Source organism: Ochotona curzoniae, unplaced genomic scaffold, assembly GCF_017591425.1.
Source record: "Ochotona curzoniae isolate NIBS_2020 unplaced genomic scaffold, NIBS_Ocur_1.0 patch72, whole genome shotgun sequence".
NCBI classification, from domain to species: Eukaryota; Metazoa; Chordata; class Mammalia; order Lagomorpha; family Ochotonidae; genus Ochotona; species Ochotona curzoniae.
Window position 1 is genome coordinate 124,244 of NW_024467053.1, and position 17,036 is coordinate 141,279.

At 45.5% G+C, this 17,036-nt stretch overlaps 1 protein-coding gene and 1 pseudogene across 4 annotated transcripts in view; one reads left to right on the forward strand and one right to left on the reverse strand.

The window, feature by feature from the left end:
* Positions 1 to 823: 823 nt before the first annotated feature.
* Positions 824 to 17,036, forward strand: part of LOC121168176 (glycogen phosphorylase, liver form) — a 30,593-nt gene continuing 14,380 nt past the window's right edge. The window contains exons 1-5 of one of the 4 annotated variants that reach the window (XM_040998050.1): positions 824 to 1,138; positions 5,282 to 5,383; positions 7,678 to 7,756; positions 10,534 to 10,637; positions 16,599 to 16,730. In XM_040998050.1, the coding sequence (XP_040853984.1) occupies positions 896 to 1,138; positions 5,282 to 5,383; positions 7,678 to 7,756; positions 10,534 to 10,637; positions 16,599 to 16,730 (660 nt within the window). In that variant the 5' untranslated portion in view covers positions 824 to 895. Of the gene's footprint in view, positions 1,139 to 5,281; positions 5,384 to 6,446; positions 7,757 to 10,533; positions 10,638 to 16,598; positions 16,731 to 17,036 lie in introns of those variants that run through there. The other 3 variants (XM_040998051.1, XM_040998052.1, XM_040998053.1) reach the window with 3 other exon arrangements.
* On the reverse strand, positions 12,543 to 12,639 carry LOC121168178 (annotated as a pseudogene).

The window sequence follows — 17,036 nt, forward strand, 5'->3', positions numbered from 1 at the left end:
CCGCTGTCAGCCTTGTCCCCAAGGTTCACGCTGGATGGCCAGGGATGGCGCCAGGCCCAGGCCATTTGAACTTTGACTGTGAATGGTCTGGATCGAATAATCCCGCCCCCTTACCAATGTACACACACACACACTCCACATTCCCACACCCCTCCAAGTAGCAGCTGCAGGCTCAGGGCTCAGCCCGCACCCAAAGGGGAGCAACATACACAGGCACCCCCAGCAGAGCCAGTGCTGCCTCCACGTCCTCTATTTCCTCTCCATTCACTCGCATTTACAACTAGCGTTAAGCTAAGAGCCTTAGCCACCTCAGCCCCATCTCCTGGCCAAAAAAATATATGCTTGTTAGTGCGAGAGCCAGGCTAAGGCTGAACGCTTTCCAGAAAGACTGAGAATTGAAAATTAAGCCAACAGTGCTTAAGTGTAACTCTGTGGGCCAGGGTCTTGGAATCTAGGAAACTGAAAATGCAGCGAGACCTGGAAAAATCTGTGAACGCCACACTGGCGCCCTGAGACGCCAAGCAGGGGAGACGGCAAGGTCTGGCGGGGCCAGCTCGGTGGGACAGCCCTCCTCGGCGCGCTGACCCAGTGGGTCCGTCCGACTCCGGGGCTGCGCACGCAAACTTCTGCGAAACGTCAGGGTGCACCACGCAGGTTCTCCAGACGCAGCGCGGGGAGAGAGGCGGGCCGTGGGAGCGATCCCGAGCCGCCCCCACCGCAGCAGGGCCCACCCCTCCGGACTCGCGGTCAGCGCAGTCTGGGGCGGAGACGGGGGCGGCGCCGGAGGCGGGCTCCAAGCCCCAGGTTCCTCAAAGCGCAGCAACTGCCCTAGGCCTGTCCCACCCCGTCCTGTAGCTTCTGTCTGCCAGAGCACCGCGTTCTGTGGGCTACAGCCATGGCGAAACCGCTGAGTGACCAGGAGAAGCGGCGGCAGATCAGCATCCGCGGCATCGTAGGCGTGGAGAATGTGGCCGAGCTGAAAAAGGGCTTCAACCGGCACCTGCACTTCACGCTGGTCAAGGACCGCAACGTGGCCACACCCCGCGACTACTACTTCGCACTGGCACACACGGTGCGCGACCACCTCGTGGGCCGCTGGATCCGCACGCAGCAGCACTACTACGACAAGTGCCCCAAGGTACGGGGCTGGCTTTCTACTCCCTTGACGCCTGGTCTGGAGTTGTGGGTAGACACATGTTTATCCCAGGGGGAAGAGAGGAGGGAGTAGGCCATGCCGCTGAGGCAGGACCCCTGCCCACCCCAGGGATGGGAAGGGCTGGAATGCATGGTTCCTCGAGGGGCTTTGGCCAGTCTGGGTGGAGGCAGAGGGCTGGGCACAGAGGGCAGGATGTGTGCAGGGTGAGGGACCCAGGAGGCAGAGAGCCTGTGGAGAGTGTGCAGTAGGCCTGTGTCTGCCTGGGCAGAAGCAGAGTGATCTGGAAGGGTGGGGTGCAGGTGTGTTGCAAAGAGGATGGGATGACCCTCTCCTGGGACCCTGAGGGATACTTAACAACACAGATGAGGGTTTGCCGGATGCAAGAGTATGAAGACACAAAGTCTGAGTAGCTCCAGTGTCCCAGAAACTGAGACTTTAAGAAAGGAAATCCTGAGACTCAGGCGCTGCTGGTAGGGCTCCCACCCCAGAGGGCACAGCCTCCACCAAAGGGAGAAGCTGCTAAGATGCAGCCTTAGCAATCACAGTGAATCTGGAGAAGATACTTTGTGCAAGCACTTACTCACTGTGTATGTGCTTTTTGGATTTATTTCAAAGGCACAGTAGGAAGGACAAGGAGAGAAAGAGAGTGTGTACTCTTCCATCCACTGGCTTACTCTCCAAATGGCTGCGAGGACCTGGAGCTTCTCCCAGTCAGGGACCTGCGGCTGGATCCCAGTCTCCCACATGGGTGGCAGGGACCCAAACACCTGGGCTAGCTATCACCCACTGACTTTGCAGGAGTGTTAGCAGGAAGCTGGATCTAAAGTGGGGCAGCCGTGACTCCCATAGGAGATATTGGTATGGAAGCTGCAGTGTAGCTTACTAGTTTCTGCCCCCAGCTGTGGGAGACCCAGATGGAGTTCCTGGCTCCTGGCTCCAGCCCTGGCTCCTACAGGCATTTGGGGAGTGATGGAGCAGATGGATGAGATAGCTCTCACTCTTCCTCCCTTCCTCACCACCCCCTTCACATAAAGAAATAAATATTTTAAAACCACAAATCATTATCGTTCCCAAATCTACCCCGTCTTCTGTGTGCCTGATTTTCATGTGGATACCAGCATGCCAGTCAATCAGACAGTGAAACTTTCTCCATGAGCCTGCTTCCTGTGTTTCCCAATCAGTGGATTGCCATATTTCTGTTGGTTTCTAAAGTTTGCCTTCAAATTGCCACTGCCCTCCATGCTCATTTCCTGTCTGCTTAAGGCCCTGATGACTGGTCCCCTGCCACAGACACTAAGGGCTTATTCTGTTCCCAGATGCAGTAGAGCTGGTGGCAGCCATGACCATGTCTGGCAGAGGTGTTGTGTTTGGCCAGCCAGACACTTTTCTCCTAGTTTTCCATGCCTTCAGGCAGGGTGTAACCACTACAACTCTTGGCCCAGGAGTCCTCAGAGTTGTCTGTAACCTCCATGACACCCTTATCCTCCCTGTCTGGTTAGACGGCATTTGAGTTCACAATCTCCTCTCACTGTGTGCATGGTCGTCCAGTTAAGCTTTGCAAAGGAACACTTCTTGCCCTGTTACTTGCTCCCGTTGCCTGACTTGGTCCTTCATTCAGCATGCATAGCCTTCTTGGTCCAGGTGAACCTGTCCTGCCCATCTGATCTCCCATAACCCCCTGTACCTACTGTGCTCTCCAACAAAACCAGTGCCCACATCTGGGCATCTGCTCGCACTGCACCCTTCACTTATAAGGACTGCCTCTCTCAGTGTGTGTCTCTCTGCCCAACTCCCACCTGTCGCAGTCACATGGCTGCCACCTCTTGCACACACGCCTCCCCAGGTCCACCCAGGTCCTCTGATTCAGACTGGGAACAAGTTAAAGCATAAGGCGGACTTTTCAGTGCTTGTGTCCTCCTTGTTTTATCTTTAGAAGCCTTCTGAAAAAGTTAACATTTGCACCCTGAACAGAAAATGTTTGTGATGGTAATGCAGGAATATCATTTGTAAGGCATATTGTAGATAACTCATATATTTTAATATTAGGCATTGTCATCAATATTGGTAGGTCATTCACTGAGAGATCTATTTTTCAAGGTCTTGTGTATTCCCAAATATAAGGTGAGTTCCCCCTCCCCCAAAGTATTATTTGTGAGAAAATAGAAATTCGCCTTAAATCTCCATCCTCATAAAGCCCATCAAATAAGGCTCTGTCATTTACGTCCTGTCTTAAAAGGTCTTAAGTTCACACTCATTTGAAATCATTAAAAGAGAAGCAAAGAAATATAGCTCAGATGCAGCCTCAAGACTTCAAGTGTTAGATAGACCCTGCATTTACAAATGACCTTTTTGGAGCTCTCTTAAAGGAAACCGAATTCGTCATTTAATTGTAGAAAAAACAAGAATGCAGATAAGGAAGCAACTGTGCTGTTATGCAAGTGAGTGTTTGTGGTTGAGATACTGTGTCTGTGACAGCAGAAGTTTCAAGGGTGTGAGCCCCAGCCGGGAACCTCAGTGGGGTCCTGCCCCTGCTTGCCTTCTGTCTGCACCAGGAAAGGTGCTTTTCCCCAGTCACACTAAGATGTCAACTTGGCTGATAAAGCCATAGTGCCAGCAGTGAGACTGCTGACTCAACCTGGATGAAGCCGCTTGGCTTTAGACAGCAGGTTGGATGCCACACTGTGACCTGAATGTTGACTGCTGTTCCATGAGTTGACAGTAGGTAAGAACAGAACTCAGTTAAATGCATGGTATACAAAACAAACAAACAAACAAAAATTAGGCATAAACCTCAAACATTTTTGCACCAAAATAAGCATATTTTTAATTCTTTTTCTACTCTTCATATGAGTAACCAAGAGAGTAAATGTTACCCGAAAAAAGTATTATGCTGAAGCATTTTCATACATTTTTCACATTTTCGGGGTGGCCAAATCTCTTTCTCTTGCATTGTTATGGAAGCAAGGAAGTCTCTGAAGTTTGAGACAGATTTATACGGCTGTACCTACAGATTTCTGTGGTTCTGTGTGTGGCAGAGAAGAAAAGGGCCACAGATCAGAGATATCTTAAGAGGAGAAGATGTTAACACATTGATCTTTTTTTTAAAGAGTCAACAGCACTTGTATACAGGTTTAAAAAAAGTTTTAGGCAAATCTGATCTTTGTACCTCTCACTTGCAATGCTGATAAAATGTACCTGGCTTTGACCAGGTCAAACAGTTTTCAAGTCAACAGAAAAGCCTCTGTTTTTATCAGAAATCTGAGCTGGTCTTCTCACTCAGAAGAAACTCTCCCAAGTACATAGACTTACTTGCTAGAATGATTTCAATTCCAAAAGTAATTGCAAACTTACTTGAACTACTCAGTCATGGAGGACCGTTTTGTTTCAGGATGCAGTCAGTCCTTGTGTTTCTTGGATGATGTGACATGCTGTGTCTGACTCTTACCCTCAAAATCACCCGGGAAGATTTTATGAGTGAATCAAGAGCTGTGTCAATCTGACTTCTGTTTGTCTTTTATTCCTGAGCCTAATGTATAAGAAGAGGAAAGAAATCCAGACACCATTGAATGTGGGATTAGTTTGCTTTAGTGTTCCTTGTGGGGATTAAAAATGTACTGAATGCCGAATTCTTTTGTCAAAAATTGCATATAAACTGGTTTCCTAAAAGCTTACACTGCAACATGTCTATAGAAGTTTCACCCTGGCCTGTGTTCAACTAATCTTGGTTTTTAAAATTCATATTGGTGGCCTGACATATGACCTTGTGGTGTTCTGTAAAGATTGATGATTAATTGATTGATTTCAAAGGCCACGAGAGAGAGAAAGGGAAACTGAGAAACAGCTAGATAGCTTCAACCTGCTGGTTCACTCCTTAACTTCTTAGAACAGCCAGTACTAGGCCAGACAGAAGCCAGGAGACCAGAAATCCATCAAGGGGACTCTTGGGAATGCAGGAACCCAAGCCCTTGGGCTACAGTCAGCTGTGTCCCAGGTGCATGAGCAGAACCTGGACTGGGAGAGGGAAAGCTGGGACTCAGCCTCAGTGCCCACCTGCAGCTTTGTGTGTTTGTGCTCACAAAGACTGAGCCCGTGGAAGAAACCTGACCTCACTCTCCTTTGTTGCAGAGAGTCTATTACCTGTCCCTGGAGTTCTACATGGGCCGTACGTTACAGAACACCATGATCAACCTGGGCTTGCAGAATGCATGCGACGAGGCCATCTACCAGGTACCTAGCCCCACTGCTGGCTCATCCTCACCCGTTAAACTGCCATTTTACTTTAGGAAATGAAATGAATTTTCACTCAGGGACATGAAACAAAGAAAAGAGGGTTCTAAAAAGTTGCCTCCTTGACTAACATATCTTGATGTGAGGATACAATGCAGTATGCATCTCTACTTCCAGACTAAAGATGGACTCCCAATGAAACTGTTTACTATATGACAATAGGATGATGGACTCTCTGCCATTGTCCATGCCCACAATAATGGACATATGACTGTGTATGAAGAACTATAGTAATGATATAGGGGAACTCAGTGGGCAAGGGGGGGGGAGGGTGACTTGGGGAAGGGATAAGGGAAATCCCAGGGGCCTATGGAACTGTATCATAAAATGATAATAATAATAATAATAAATAAAAGATTAAAAACAAAACAAAAAAAGTTGTCCTCCTTAAAAGGAGGGGCCTGGGATTTTCACCCTAAGGTGCTCTGTTTCTAGGAGCATATTTAACTGATTCTTGTCTAAGGTTCAAGTGTCTCCATTGCCAGAAACAGTTGGTCATTAGGGTTTTTGGTGATTGTGTTGAAAGGACAAATTTGTGTTTGCAAAGAAGCATTGTAAGGGACTCATCATGCAGACAGCACTGTCTTTCCCTACGTATGAGCTTTCCTCTATGTGGCCAGCTGGGCATCACCAGGAGCTGGTGTCCTTCACGTAGGTTGAATATTTCCTGAGGAAGCATTTGCAGCTCCTATCCACTTCCCTTTTTCTGTGTCCCCTGATATCAACTGAAAATATCAACTGATATCAACTGAAAGTAACTCCCTTAGCATGGCATACCACTGGACAGTAGGGGAGGTTGAAGGGACCTTTGTGTGCCTGCTTGCTCAAAATTTATAATCCCATATTAAAAAAAAAATTCTTGAGTGTTAGCATTAGTAGTTGGCTTGTACAAGGAACTCAAATAAACTCCAGACACGAAGAACAAATCCAAAAGCTGTTTCAACAGAGTACAGAAACAAAGCCGTGTTTGAACGCATAAGATGAGTCATCAGGCAGGACTTGGCCCAGAAAGCAGCTGGAGCATCCACTTTGAGAGTAGTTACACCTTAACGTGTGTTTTCGAACGTGTGTTTTCTCCATTTTGTAGAGATGGGGTTGCATGATTTTCAGCTAAGTACACAGTCATTTCGCAAGAGACTATACTTTAGCCAGGATGGGGCTAGAGTCTCATCTAGTAGATAGGGAGCAGGCCATTGGATTCATCTGACTGTCAGCTTCCCTGTTGTAGAATGTACAATCCAGAGCAAATTCCAGGGCTGCAGAAATCCAATATGTGTCCATGGTGGTGCTAGTGCAGAGGTGGGGGACCCTTTTTTTTCCTACCCAGGGCCCTTTGGATATTTCTAACATTACTCATGGGCCTTGCAAAAATGATCAGCTTATAAAGGAACCTACTGTGGAGTAAATGAATTTTGAGCCCCACCTGAAGTTGCCTTGGTAGGACCACACGGAATAACTTTAATGAGCATTACAACCCGTGAGCCAAAGCTTCCCTGTCCCTATGCTAGTGGATTCTAGCTGTAGAATTCTTCAATACTGTGAAACAGGGATCTTGCTAGCAACCAGTCCCAGTCATACCCACGTCTACAGATGCCTCTAGCTTCCCACAACCTCCTCGTATCCACCCCAGTGCCGAGTGGGGGCTTCAGACCTATCTAGCTAGACCACAGAACTGAGGATTCTCTGATGGCCATGAGGCACCAGGTCTCAGGTAACGACCCACTGACTGATTTGTTAACAACTTTTGACCCTGCCAAGTAAATATTCTGTCATGAAACAATGAACTTCAGCCCATCTTAAAACTTCTGACCTCACACTTGTAGATCATTTTTTAAATTCCCTTAGCTTAATCTTTGTCAGCCTCATATGGACTGTGTCTAAGACTTTAACCCAACAACACCAAAATTAGTTTTTTTTAAATGATAATGGTGGAAGGTTCATGGAGAAATCTTGACCCAGGTGGTTCTGATACCTTCTTTGTAGGATCTTGTTGAATTCGCAATCCTAAAGGAGGTAGGTTCTGTTGTCCTCCACTTTTTTTTCTTTTGAGTCATAGAAACAAAGCATGCAGAGTTCGAGTAGCTTCCCCAAGGCCATTCAGCAAAGGTAGCAGTCAGGAGTGGACATGTTACAGGCCATACTCCTCTTCGTGTTGCTGCTGCACCATCCTGGGCAATTGGCAAAATGGCCTGCATTCATGTCTGCTTCTGTCACTGTTTTCCTTTCATTGGCAGCTTGGATTGGATATGGAAGAGCTGGAAGAAATTGAAGAAGATGCTGGACTTGGCAATGGTGGTCTTGGGAGGCTGGCTGGTAAGTGACATTATCACCATGTGAGGTCATCTGATGCCTTCTGAGGCGCCAGGTACTTAGAGGATCCTGATAGGTGCCCTGGAAGAAGAGCAAGGTATAACCTGTTTGTGCATGTATTTGTTGTTGAGTTTGCATTGTGATTTGGTCAGTTATAGACTAACAGTCTTCTCTACAATATAAGGGAACTTGAACAAAAGACACATTGCTTAAAACCTCACAGATAACCAAATCCGTCCTGTGTGCTTAAGAATTTCTAAAGTGGCCCTTTTCCTTCACTCATGTGTTCACAGTTGCCCAACTCACCTGCTTGGGTGACGTGAACTAAGCTGAAAGTTTTGCCATATGCACTTGATAACTTGCTTCAATAATATGTTCATATGAATGCAATTTGAGTTCTTTGCCTTATTCAGGGAATTATTAGCAAGGAAGAGGAAAAAATTAAGGGCATAACACCAACTCCATTAATTTAGAAATAGGCATCTCTATAATGATACAATTCCATACCTTGATCTTCTCTCCAAAGAATTACTCAAACCTATGCACAAGGAGATGTAGTAAAAAATTATAGTGCTATTTGTGGAGCAAAATATTAACTATAATGTAATTTTCAAAGAATAAAATTAATTTACAAGTACTTCCCTGAGTAGATTGCTAGATTCAAAGAAAATAAAACCGTGTGTGATGTCATGTCATTTGTGTTGTTTAGAAAATTAAATATTGTCTCTAAGTATGTATATATACAAACACAGAGAAAAAAAGTTGTGGAATTTTAAATACTAAACAATAACTCCCTCTAGACAAGAGCATAACTGAGGGTCACAACCAAAAAGAATGTAAACATTTAAAATTTTTTTCTGTAATAGCTTACATTTTAAATAGGATATATCAATGTATTACTTATGAAATTTAAATCTAATAATAAATTGTTACTAATAAATATATATTAAGTCATACTCTCTGAAAATAAATGTGTATTTTTTTCACTTAGCACTGGTTTGCCATCCATTAATTTTGCACACACTTTCAAGTTATGGAAAACCATTTGCATCAAGTCCATGCCATCTAATCCTCACTGCATTACTAATGGTGTGCTTCAACACTACCACTAGAATTACAACAAAGCACAGAGACACTGCCTGGGTATCCTTGCCATGTTCTCGTGAAATTATTCCCCAAGTGAGGAGCTTTGTCATTTTAATTCCTGTTGCACACTTCCGCATTCTCTGGGTATTTCTCAGTTCAGATTCCAGCACCTACAATCTAATTAATGTCACCCCTTTGTTTGTACCATCCAAAAGGCAGATCCCTGCCCAGCCCATGGATAGCTGTCCTGGATCAGGCTCTTTGTCATTAAGTCACAGAAAACCAACCAGAACACGGTTCAAGCAACTGGGGCCCGTGTTTGCACAGAATGCGAGCTCCGTAGAGTGGCCTGTTCATAGGCTAGTTAATTTGGTATCATGGTCATGTGAGAGCTTTAGGTCTGGCATCCTGTGGACTTCTAGTGCCTCCCTATAACAGTGGCTGCATCACTGTTGAAGGGAGCAGAATCCCCACATGCTTTGCCTGGAGGCCTAAACCAGCCAAGTAAGATTCACTGTCTCCTTCAGATGCCCTGTGCATGTGGTTATCTTCTATTTGAGCAACAGAGGAAATCTATTGCAAGGAGTCTTATGAGGGAAGGAGTCACATAGCAGGTGTACATCCCTGGGGTTGTCTTTTCATTTTTCAAAAAGATTTTTCTTTAATTTGAAAGGAAGAGTTAGAGAAAGAAAGATATTCCAATCACTGGTTTGCTGCATCAGAGGGTCACGCAAGTTGGGGCTGGGACAGGCTGAAGCCAGGAGCTGGGAACCCAGTCTGGGTCTCCTTCATGGATGCCAAGGCTCTAGTACTTGGACCATCTTTTGTCTTCCTGGGCACACTAGCAGAGACCCAGATTGAAAGCAGGGAAGCTGGCACTAGAACCTGGGTTCCTATTGGGTGATTGTGTCATTAGCAGCAACTTAACCTGCAGTACCCAATGCCAGCCTGGAAGAGGCTGCCTTTTCAAGCAAGGGCCATGAAGATAACTTACTTTCCAAAGGGAGGCATGGAAGTAGGTTTTTGCCACAGTGGTTAAGTCACCACTTGGGATATTCCTGTAATATGAATAATTTGTGTCCTAGTTCCTCTGCTTCCAGTCCAGCTTTCTGCTAATGCCTACTCTAGGAAACATCGTATGATGGTTCCAGGACTTGGGTCCCTGCCACCCACTTGGGGCAACCAGTGGGAGCTCTTGGCTCCTGACTTCTGCCTGGTCCAGCCCTGGCTGTTGCAGGCATTTGGTGAATTAACTAACAAATAGAAGATGTCTCTCTATCTGTCTCACTCTCTATTGCTTAAATTCCATGGAAATAAGCATTTTTTTAAATCTTCAGTTTTAACAAATAAAGGAGCACATGACTTACAATAATTGGCCTGACCTTAACATAGATCAACTTCCTTAATCTGTTTCAAGACATATGCCAGTGTATACACAGATGTTACTTTTAGGTGATGACATAAGTTGTGACACTTATTTTATTTGGACATTTTTAGATTGGCTAATGTTTCTATAATATTGTCATTTAAAATATTTTTTAAAAATCAGTGCTTATTGTTCAATGGTTTCCATGCTTTAAGCTAAGTATGGTTTCTCAGAGAGAGCTGTTTTGTAGCTACCATAATTTTTAGGTGAATGATTTAAAATTATCACCTAGATTAATGGTTCTTTTGCCCATGTTCTGTTGAATTAGCCTGCTTCTTGGATTCCATGGCTACACTGGGGCTCGCAGCCTATGGGTATGGCATACGGTACGAATACGGCATCTTTAATCAGAAGATCCGAGAGGGATGGCAGGTGCGTGAGCAGCTTTCCCCATTGTGTGTTTCAAGCACTTGTGTTTCAGAGTACTCTGAGTGACTGATACTCCAGGGACCTCTGACATGTCCAACAGGGAGCTTTACTTGTTCCCATGCCATGTGATTGGTGTCAGTGGATATTGCCGGTCTTCTTGTTTTGCAACTCTGAGCAGAGTCTGCTGATATCATTCATCACCAGGAGCAAGGCACCCAGCACAACACCTCCCTCATGAGGGGCTCTGAAAGTGTTTCTTGTGGACCACCGATTGTGGATCTGACTGGATGTGACATCCTGTTCTCTACAGCATGAAAGTGGGAAACACACATCTTTGCGCTCACAGTCACCCTCTGGAGAACCCCAAAAACATATGGTTATTCTGTAGGGGAGAAAATGGAGTCTCTTAAGAAGCAAAGTTAGCCCAGGTCACACTGCTGGTCATGGTTGGTTTGTGACAAGAGTAACAGGTACACACTTCCGTGTTCTCTGCACATTCTGTCCTGCCCTCCTGAATGAGCCTCTCTGCCCAGACACATAAGCTCAGTGTCCTAGTCAGGTTACAAGATGAAATCAGGGCATCTGATTTGCAGCCATGTCAAATAAATCTGGCATAAATTTAAAAATTATCACTGAATGTTACATAGAAATTTGCACAAATCTGTACAAATGCCTCTGCTCTTTCTTTGCTATAACCAAGCCACATTCTTAAGTGTGTGTTTGTTTTGTACTTCAAAGCCTATGAGCAGCTCCAGTATGGACCATTGTCACTGGTGCTGGGTGTGGGCTAGGGTTTCTGTCTCCTTATGTTGTCTGTACATGTGCATTATTGACTGAATTCATAGATGTCATTTCCAAAAAGCCTGGGCTCTCTGAGAGCCTCCTCTCCCGAGACTGAGTCCAACAGGGGAGCACTCGGGGATGGTCACGAGGGACCCAGCTGGACTGAACATGAGGGGAAGGTTGGCTCACTGAGAAAAAGGGTGGACTCTGCTACTCTCTGTCCCTGCTGGTAGGATGTGGACACCCTCCAGGCCAAAGAAAGAAAGAACTAACAGATCTGGCATGACGATAGAATTAGAAAAGGTTAGAAGGACAATACTGGACTATATCATAAGAAAAGCTTGTGAATGTGGCTAAGTGCTATGTATGTTCCACTATCCCTAAAGAAACACATTGGAAAATAGCTGGGTACAGAAGCTAAGCTTGGATCCTAATTTCTAATTCAAGCTCTAATTTCAGCACAATGCCCTCAGAAAGCAGGTGTTTACTGTTAGATGATGGCCACCGACCGCCCGTCCGCTGGTGGAATAATATCGGCAAGTTGTTCAGAGTTGAGATGGAAGCTTTATTGGAAAATCTGCTCCTGGGCCCCCTTCGCACAGAGGGGAAGGAAGAGGGAAGCGAAAAGGGCGTCTGAGATACGTGTGGAGGAGTTTTATACCCCTCTAGACACGTGGGAAGGCAAAGGGGCTGTCTGTGCCCCAACTATGCAAGGAATGTCCATTCAGGTGTGCCATTGGTCACCTGGAATCCCGCCAGGTAGGTGACGTAACTGGCTCCTGTGGCCCCTCCTCCTGTTCCAGGCTGGAGCCTAGGAGATGTGGGGGCGGGGCAGACCAGACCCTAGTCTCCAGTGCCCTGGGCAACCATCAGTTACCTAGCTTCTCTTAGTTTCAGTTTTCCCATTGGAAAATTGAGGCACAAATTTTGCAGAATTATGATGACAGCATGTAAGATAACTAGAACACAAATGAGTGCTCAGTAACAAGGTTTACTTTACTTTGAAAAATCTGAGATAATCAAAGATATCAAAATATTTTATATGAAAGATTAATATAATCATTGCTACTCCTTAGTGACTTGTAATGAAATGGGAAGGTGTTTGTTTTCATTTTTTTTATTTTTAGAAATACAGAATATAAATTTGCATGTTATCCTTGCTCGGGGCCATGCTAATCTCCTCTGTGTCATTCCAATTTTAGTATATTTGCTGCCAAAACAAGCACATTTTTTAAAAGTAGGATATAGAATGATATGAATAGTGTATCTTTAACTACTCAAAGGTAGCCAAAGCAGAAAGAAAAAATACTGGAAAAAGCATGCCTCACATCTCTGAGCAATGAATTACTGCCCCCCATTTGCTCTTCTACCTGTCTTACATTATGTAAGAATGTGTTTCTAATCAGAAAAGGGAAAGACTTGGCCCCCATTGCAATCAAAACCATCCAGAATTCCAGACTGAGAGCCTGGCATAGCAACCGCAATGTCAGTAAGACTGACATTTTACCCAACCTGCCCAAGCAACCCTCAGGAGGTGTCCATCTCCAGCCTCTGGGGTGTCCTATGTGGTGGTACTTTCCGTACCTCAACAGGTAGAAGGATTTCATTTCTTATGATTTAACTACTAGTATATGGAAGATTTAAGAGAAACTCAGGAATCTCCAAAAACATTTTTTCTAAAGTATATCTTCTCCCTCCCAAATTTCACGAAGTCACTCTTTGTTAATTAACCCTAGTTTGGCTCCTGTTACATGGGCTTTGTTCCAAGAAAATGTCCTTTTATCTTCTATCTGACAAGGGAAATATGTATTTCCTGTGTAAATAGGGTTTGCTAATTCAAAGTATTCCAAAGGCAGCCTCATTAGCCATCACCCCTGTTTCATCATGACTTGAAATGGAATCAGCAGAACATAGAATTCTACTTCCTACCACAGTCACTTCAAATAATGGGGTTTTAAAGGGAAAACATATAATTCATACCACAAAAAGAAACCACTTCCATCAAACCAAAGGCACCTGCCATGAGGGAGGCAGGCAGTCTTTTCAGAGCATCGCCATGGCCTTCTCGGAAGTATCACTGCCTTACAGGGGCAGACACAGAGGAGGCTGGGAGGACTCCCCAAGCTAGGAAGATTTGTAAAACATGCGGAACTTGGAATTTTCGAGCATCTTCAAGGACGATTTACAGTCAGAAAATGTTGGCCATGAATCCCTCTAGGGAAAATTTTGCTAAAGTGGCTGAAACTATAGACTTCCCATGAAGTCTAAAGGGAGTCTTTGACACCTTCTCAGCCACAGTCCTTAGAGAAAAGATCTGGCTCCTGTGAGGCAAGTCTGCTGCTACTTCCTCAGCTGAATGCTTAGCAGTCACTCCATGGTTCTGGTTAGAAAGACGTTCCCTGTATGTGAATCAAATGGGGTCTTCCTGATGAACCCCTTTCTCTCTCTCTTTCTTTCTCTCTCTTTTAGAATGTGGACCAAGCCTGTCCTGTTAGTCACAACCAAGCAGCTCAGAGTAACTTTGCAAGCTTCTCATGCACACTGTTGAATTCTTGCTATTTCCCAGAAACATGTTAGATTATTTACCATGTTTGTTGACTCTTCTGAGAGTTGTCACTGGTTCTTTATGTGCTCTGTCCCACGATTGAAAGGAAAAGTGCTTCCCGGGATTACCTTCTGCCAAAGCTCCCTGAGCTGACCCCTGCCCTCCTCCACCCCCACTTGGAAACCTACTGCATTGAGTAATTTCCCCAATCGCTGCCAACTGCAGTCTGCCATGCCCAGCCCAGCCCAGCCCAGCCCAGCAGGCATCATCATTCTAGAGAACCACATTTTCTGGGTCAGCCTTGTGTGGCTGCTGTGGCAAGAGGGCTTTCACGGGCCCCTGGGGTGCAAAGGGAAGCTTTCCTTCTACCCTGCCCCCCTCTTCAGGTGACTGCACATCTGGGGGTCACTGGCTCCTTAGGAATCTCAGGTTACGGGCCAACTTGTTACCTGACTGGAAGAAAGCCAGTAAAGGGCAGGTACAGCTGCACCCTGCAACTTCTGTGAATAGAATGGAGGCAAGGGCAGTCAGTCTTCTCTTTCTAACCCCATCTGCTCAGACTGGCTTGTGTTTACAAAGCAGAGCTGGTCCTTCATCTCTGTGAGCTCTTCATCCAAATCAGCCACATACAGATTAAAAATACTCAGGAAAATGTTGCTGCTGGGCTGCAGATATGCAGGCTTTGTTTTGGTCATTATTTCCTCAACAGTACAGCATAATCACAGTCACACAGTGCTTGCTTTGTACTGAGCATCTGAATTACTCTAGAAATGATTTAAAAAATACAGGAGAGGAGGCCTAGAGGTTGTATGCCTACACCATTTTGTGTAATACTTACATAATACTTGAACATCCGTGGGTTTGGGTATCTGAATGTGGACATGGAACCAATTCCCATAGACACTGGGGACTAACTATACTTGCTTTGCATTCTGACCTTAAAACAAGCCTTGTAAACCAGACAGGGTGGTGCACCAATTCTTTGGCTAATCAGCAAGGAATTGGAAGAACAGCAAACAAACAAGGTTTCCTACAGAACTCATGAACCCCATGAAATGAAAACCACCCATCACTAGGCAACGTCTTATGGCAATAAGAATAATCTGCTGACTTGTCCTCCTGCTACTTAACAGTGAATTGCTCCAAGAGCAGATGTAGCCTCTGACCTTCTTATGAATTGGGGAGTGTGCTGCCAAGGGGTGCTCCAGAACCTGCAACCTCTCTCATCAGATGATAAGTCATCCTTCCCTCCTGCACATGATTTTTGAGAGGAAGATGGTTGCTGCCGCCCCCTGCTCTTGTTTCTTGCGATGCCTTCAGGTGTTTTTTGCAATATCCCCTGAGCTGAAACAAGGCCAGAAGGCCTAGGTTCCTTCCTGTCCCCAGGAGTCTCTGTTCACAGTGGCGGGTATTTCTACACCCCCAGCCTACCCTTGCAGTCCAGCCTGCAGTCTTTTGTAAGGCCCCCTACCTTGCTCCTTTGCTAATCTCAGCAGTTATTTGCTCTAGGGTTTATCAACATGAGCTAGTGGACTTCTTTTCATCTGAAGCTTCAATTGCTTCCTTGTTAGAATTGTATTTCTTACTTCCTTTATGATGGGTGGCATGAGTTTATGCTTGGATTACAGGAGTAGTGATTGACTTTGTATGATCCTATGGCTCTTGGCTGCTTTATGTACTCTGGGGACACACAGCATCAGTAGTTCCCAGGAACTTGCTAGAATGCCACCTGGGGGCCTGGTTTTATGCTGCAGAGGGTTAAGCCACCATCTGTGACAACAGCATCCCATACAGGGGTTGACTTGAGTACTAGCTGTTCTACTTTCCCATCCGACTCCTGCCAGTGTGCCTGGAAAGGCAGCAGAAGATAACTCAAGTATGTGGGCCCTGCCACCCACATGGGAGATCCAGATGGAGTCCCAGCCTACTGGCTCAGTCCAGACTCTCACAACCATTTGGAGAGTGAACCATGAATGTAACATCTGTCTCTCCATCTTTCTGTCTATAATGTTGATTTTCAGATAAATGAATCTTAAAAAAAATAATAATGCTCACTTGAGACCTCTCCCTGGGCCTACTGAGAATCTGCATTTCAGCAAGCTGGGGTTTGCTGGTTCCCTCACGCCTCCTCCAACCTGGCCTGGTCTTTGTATCTTTGTCCTATTTTTGAGAGCAGCCCCCCCCCGCCCCCCCCCCCCCCCCCCGGCCTCTAATTCTCCTCACAACTGCAGCTCATTTGCCTGAGAATGTCATTTCCATGAGCCCTGCTCTCAGCCATTATTATTGCTGGTAGCAAATGTTAATGGGCAGCTTACTGGCTCTCTTGTTGGAAAGCAATGAGTGATGTTTGGATGAATGAATACATATGTCTCAGCTGCCATAACTGTTGACATTAATGTTTGTCTAATGTCTCAAAAGCAGTAACTGTTTTTTTTTTTCCTCTTGGTACTGTGCCTGAAGCAGGCATAAAACACAACTTGTGATCATGACTTGTCATAACTTTGAAGTAAAATCTTGTAGGGGTCAGCACCATGCATAGTGGGATAAGCCTCCGCCTGTGGCATTGGCATCTCATATGAATGTACTGTTCTTGTGATAGAACTGAAGGACTACAGTGGCATACCCTCTCTCTACAGGTAGAAGAGGCGGATGATTGGCTCAGGCACGGAAACCCCTGGGAGAAGGCCCGCCCTGAGTTCATGCTGCCTGTGCACTTCTATGGGAAAGTGGAGCACACCCCAACCGGGACCAAGTGGGTCGATACCCAGGTACTCAGATGTCCACCTTCTGTGCAGCACAGTCAGTGGAGGGTGTGTTTGCTGTGTGGCATTCAGAAAAATGAGGGTGTGATAATGAGTAGAGTGTGTTGAGTAATAGAGTACATTTTTAGAAATGAACCTGTTCTTTTTTTCTCTGCACTCTACTCCTTTAAGAAAAAAAGGAGCTGAGGCCAAGAGAGAAGTGACTTCCTCTAGGTCAGGTGACTTAGCCAAGATCATTTTACAATCAGCTGCATCAAAGCTTAATCAGTTCTGTAACAGTGTGCTTAGCTCTCTACTTTTATAAAATGTTGT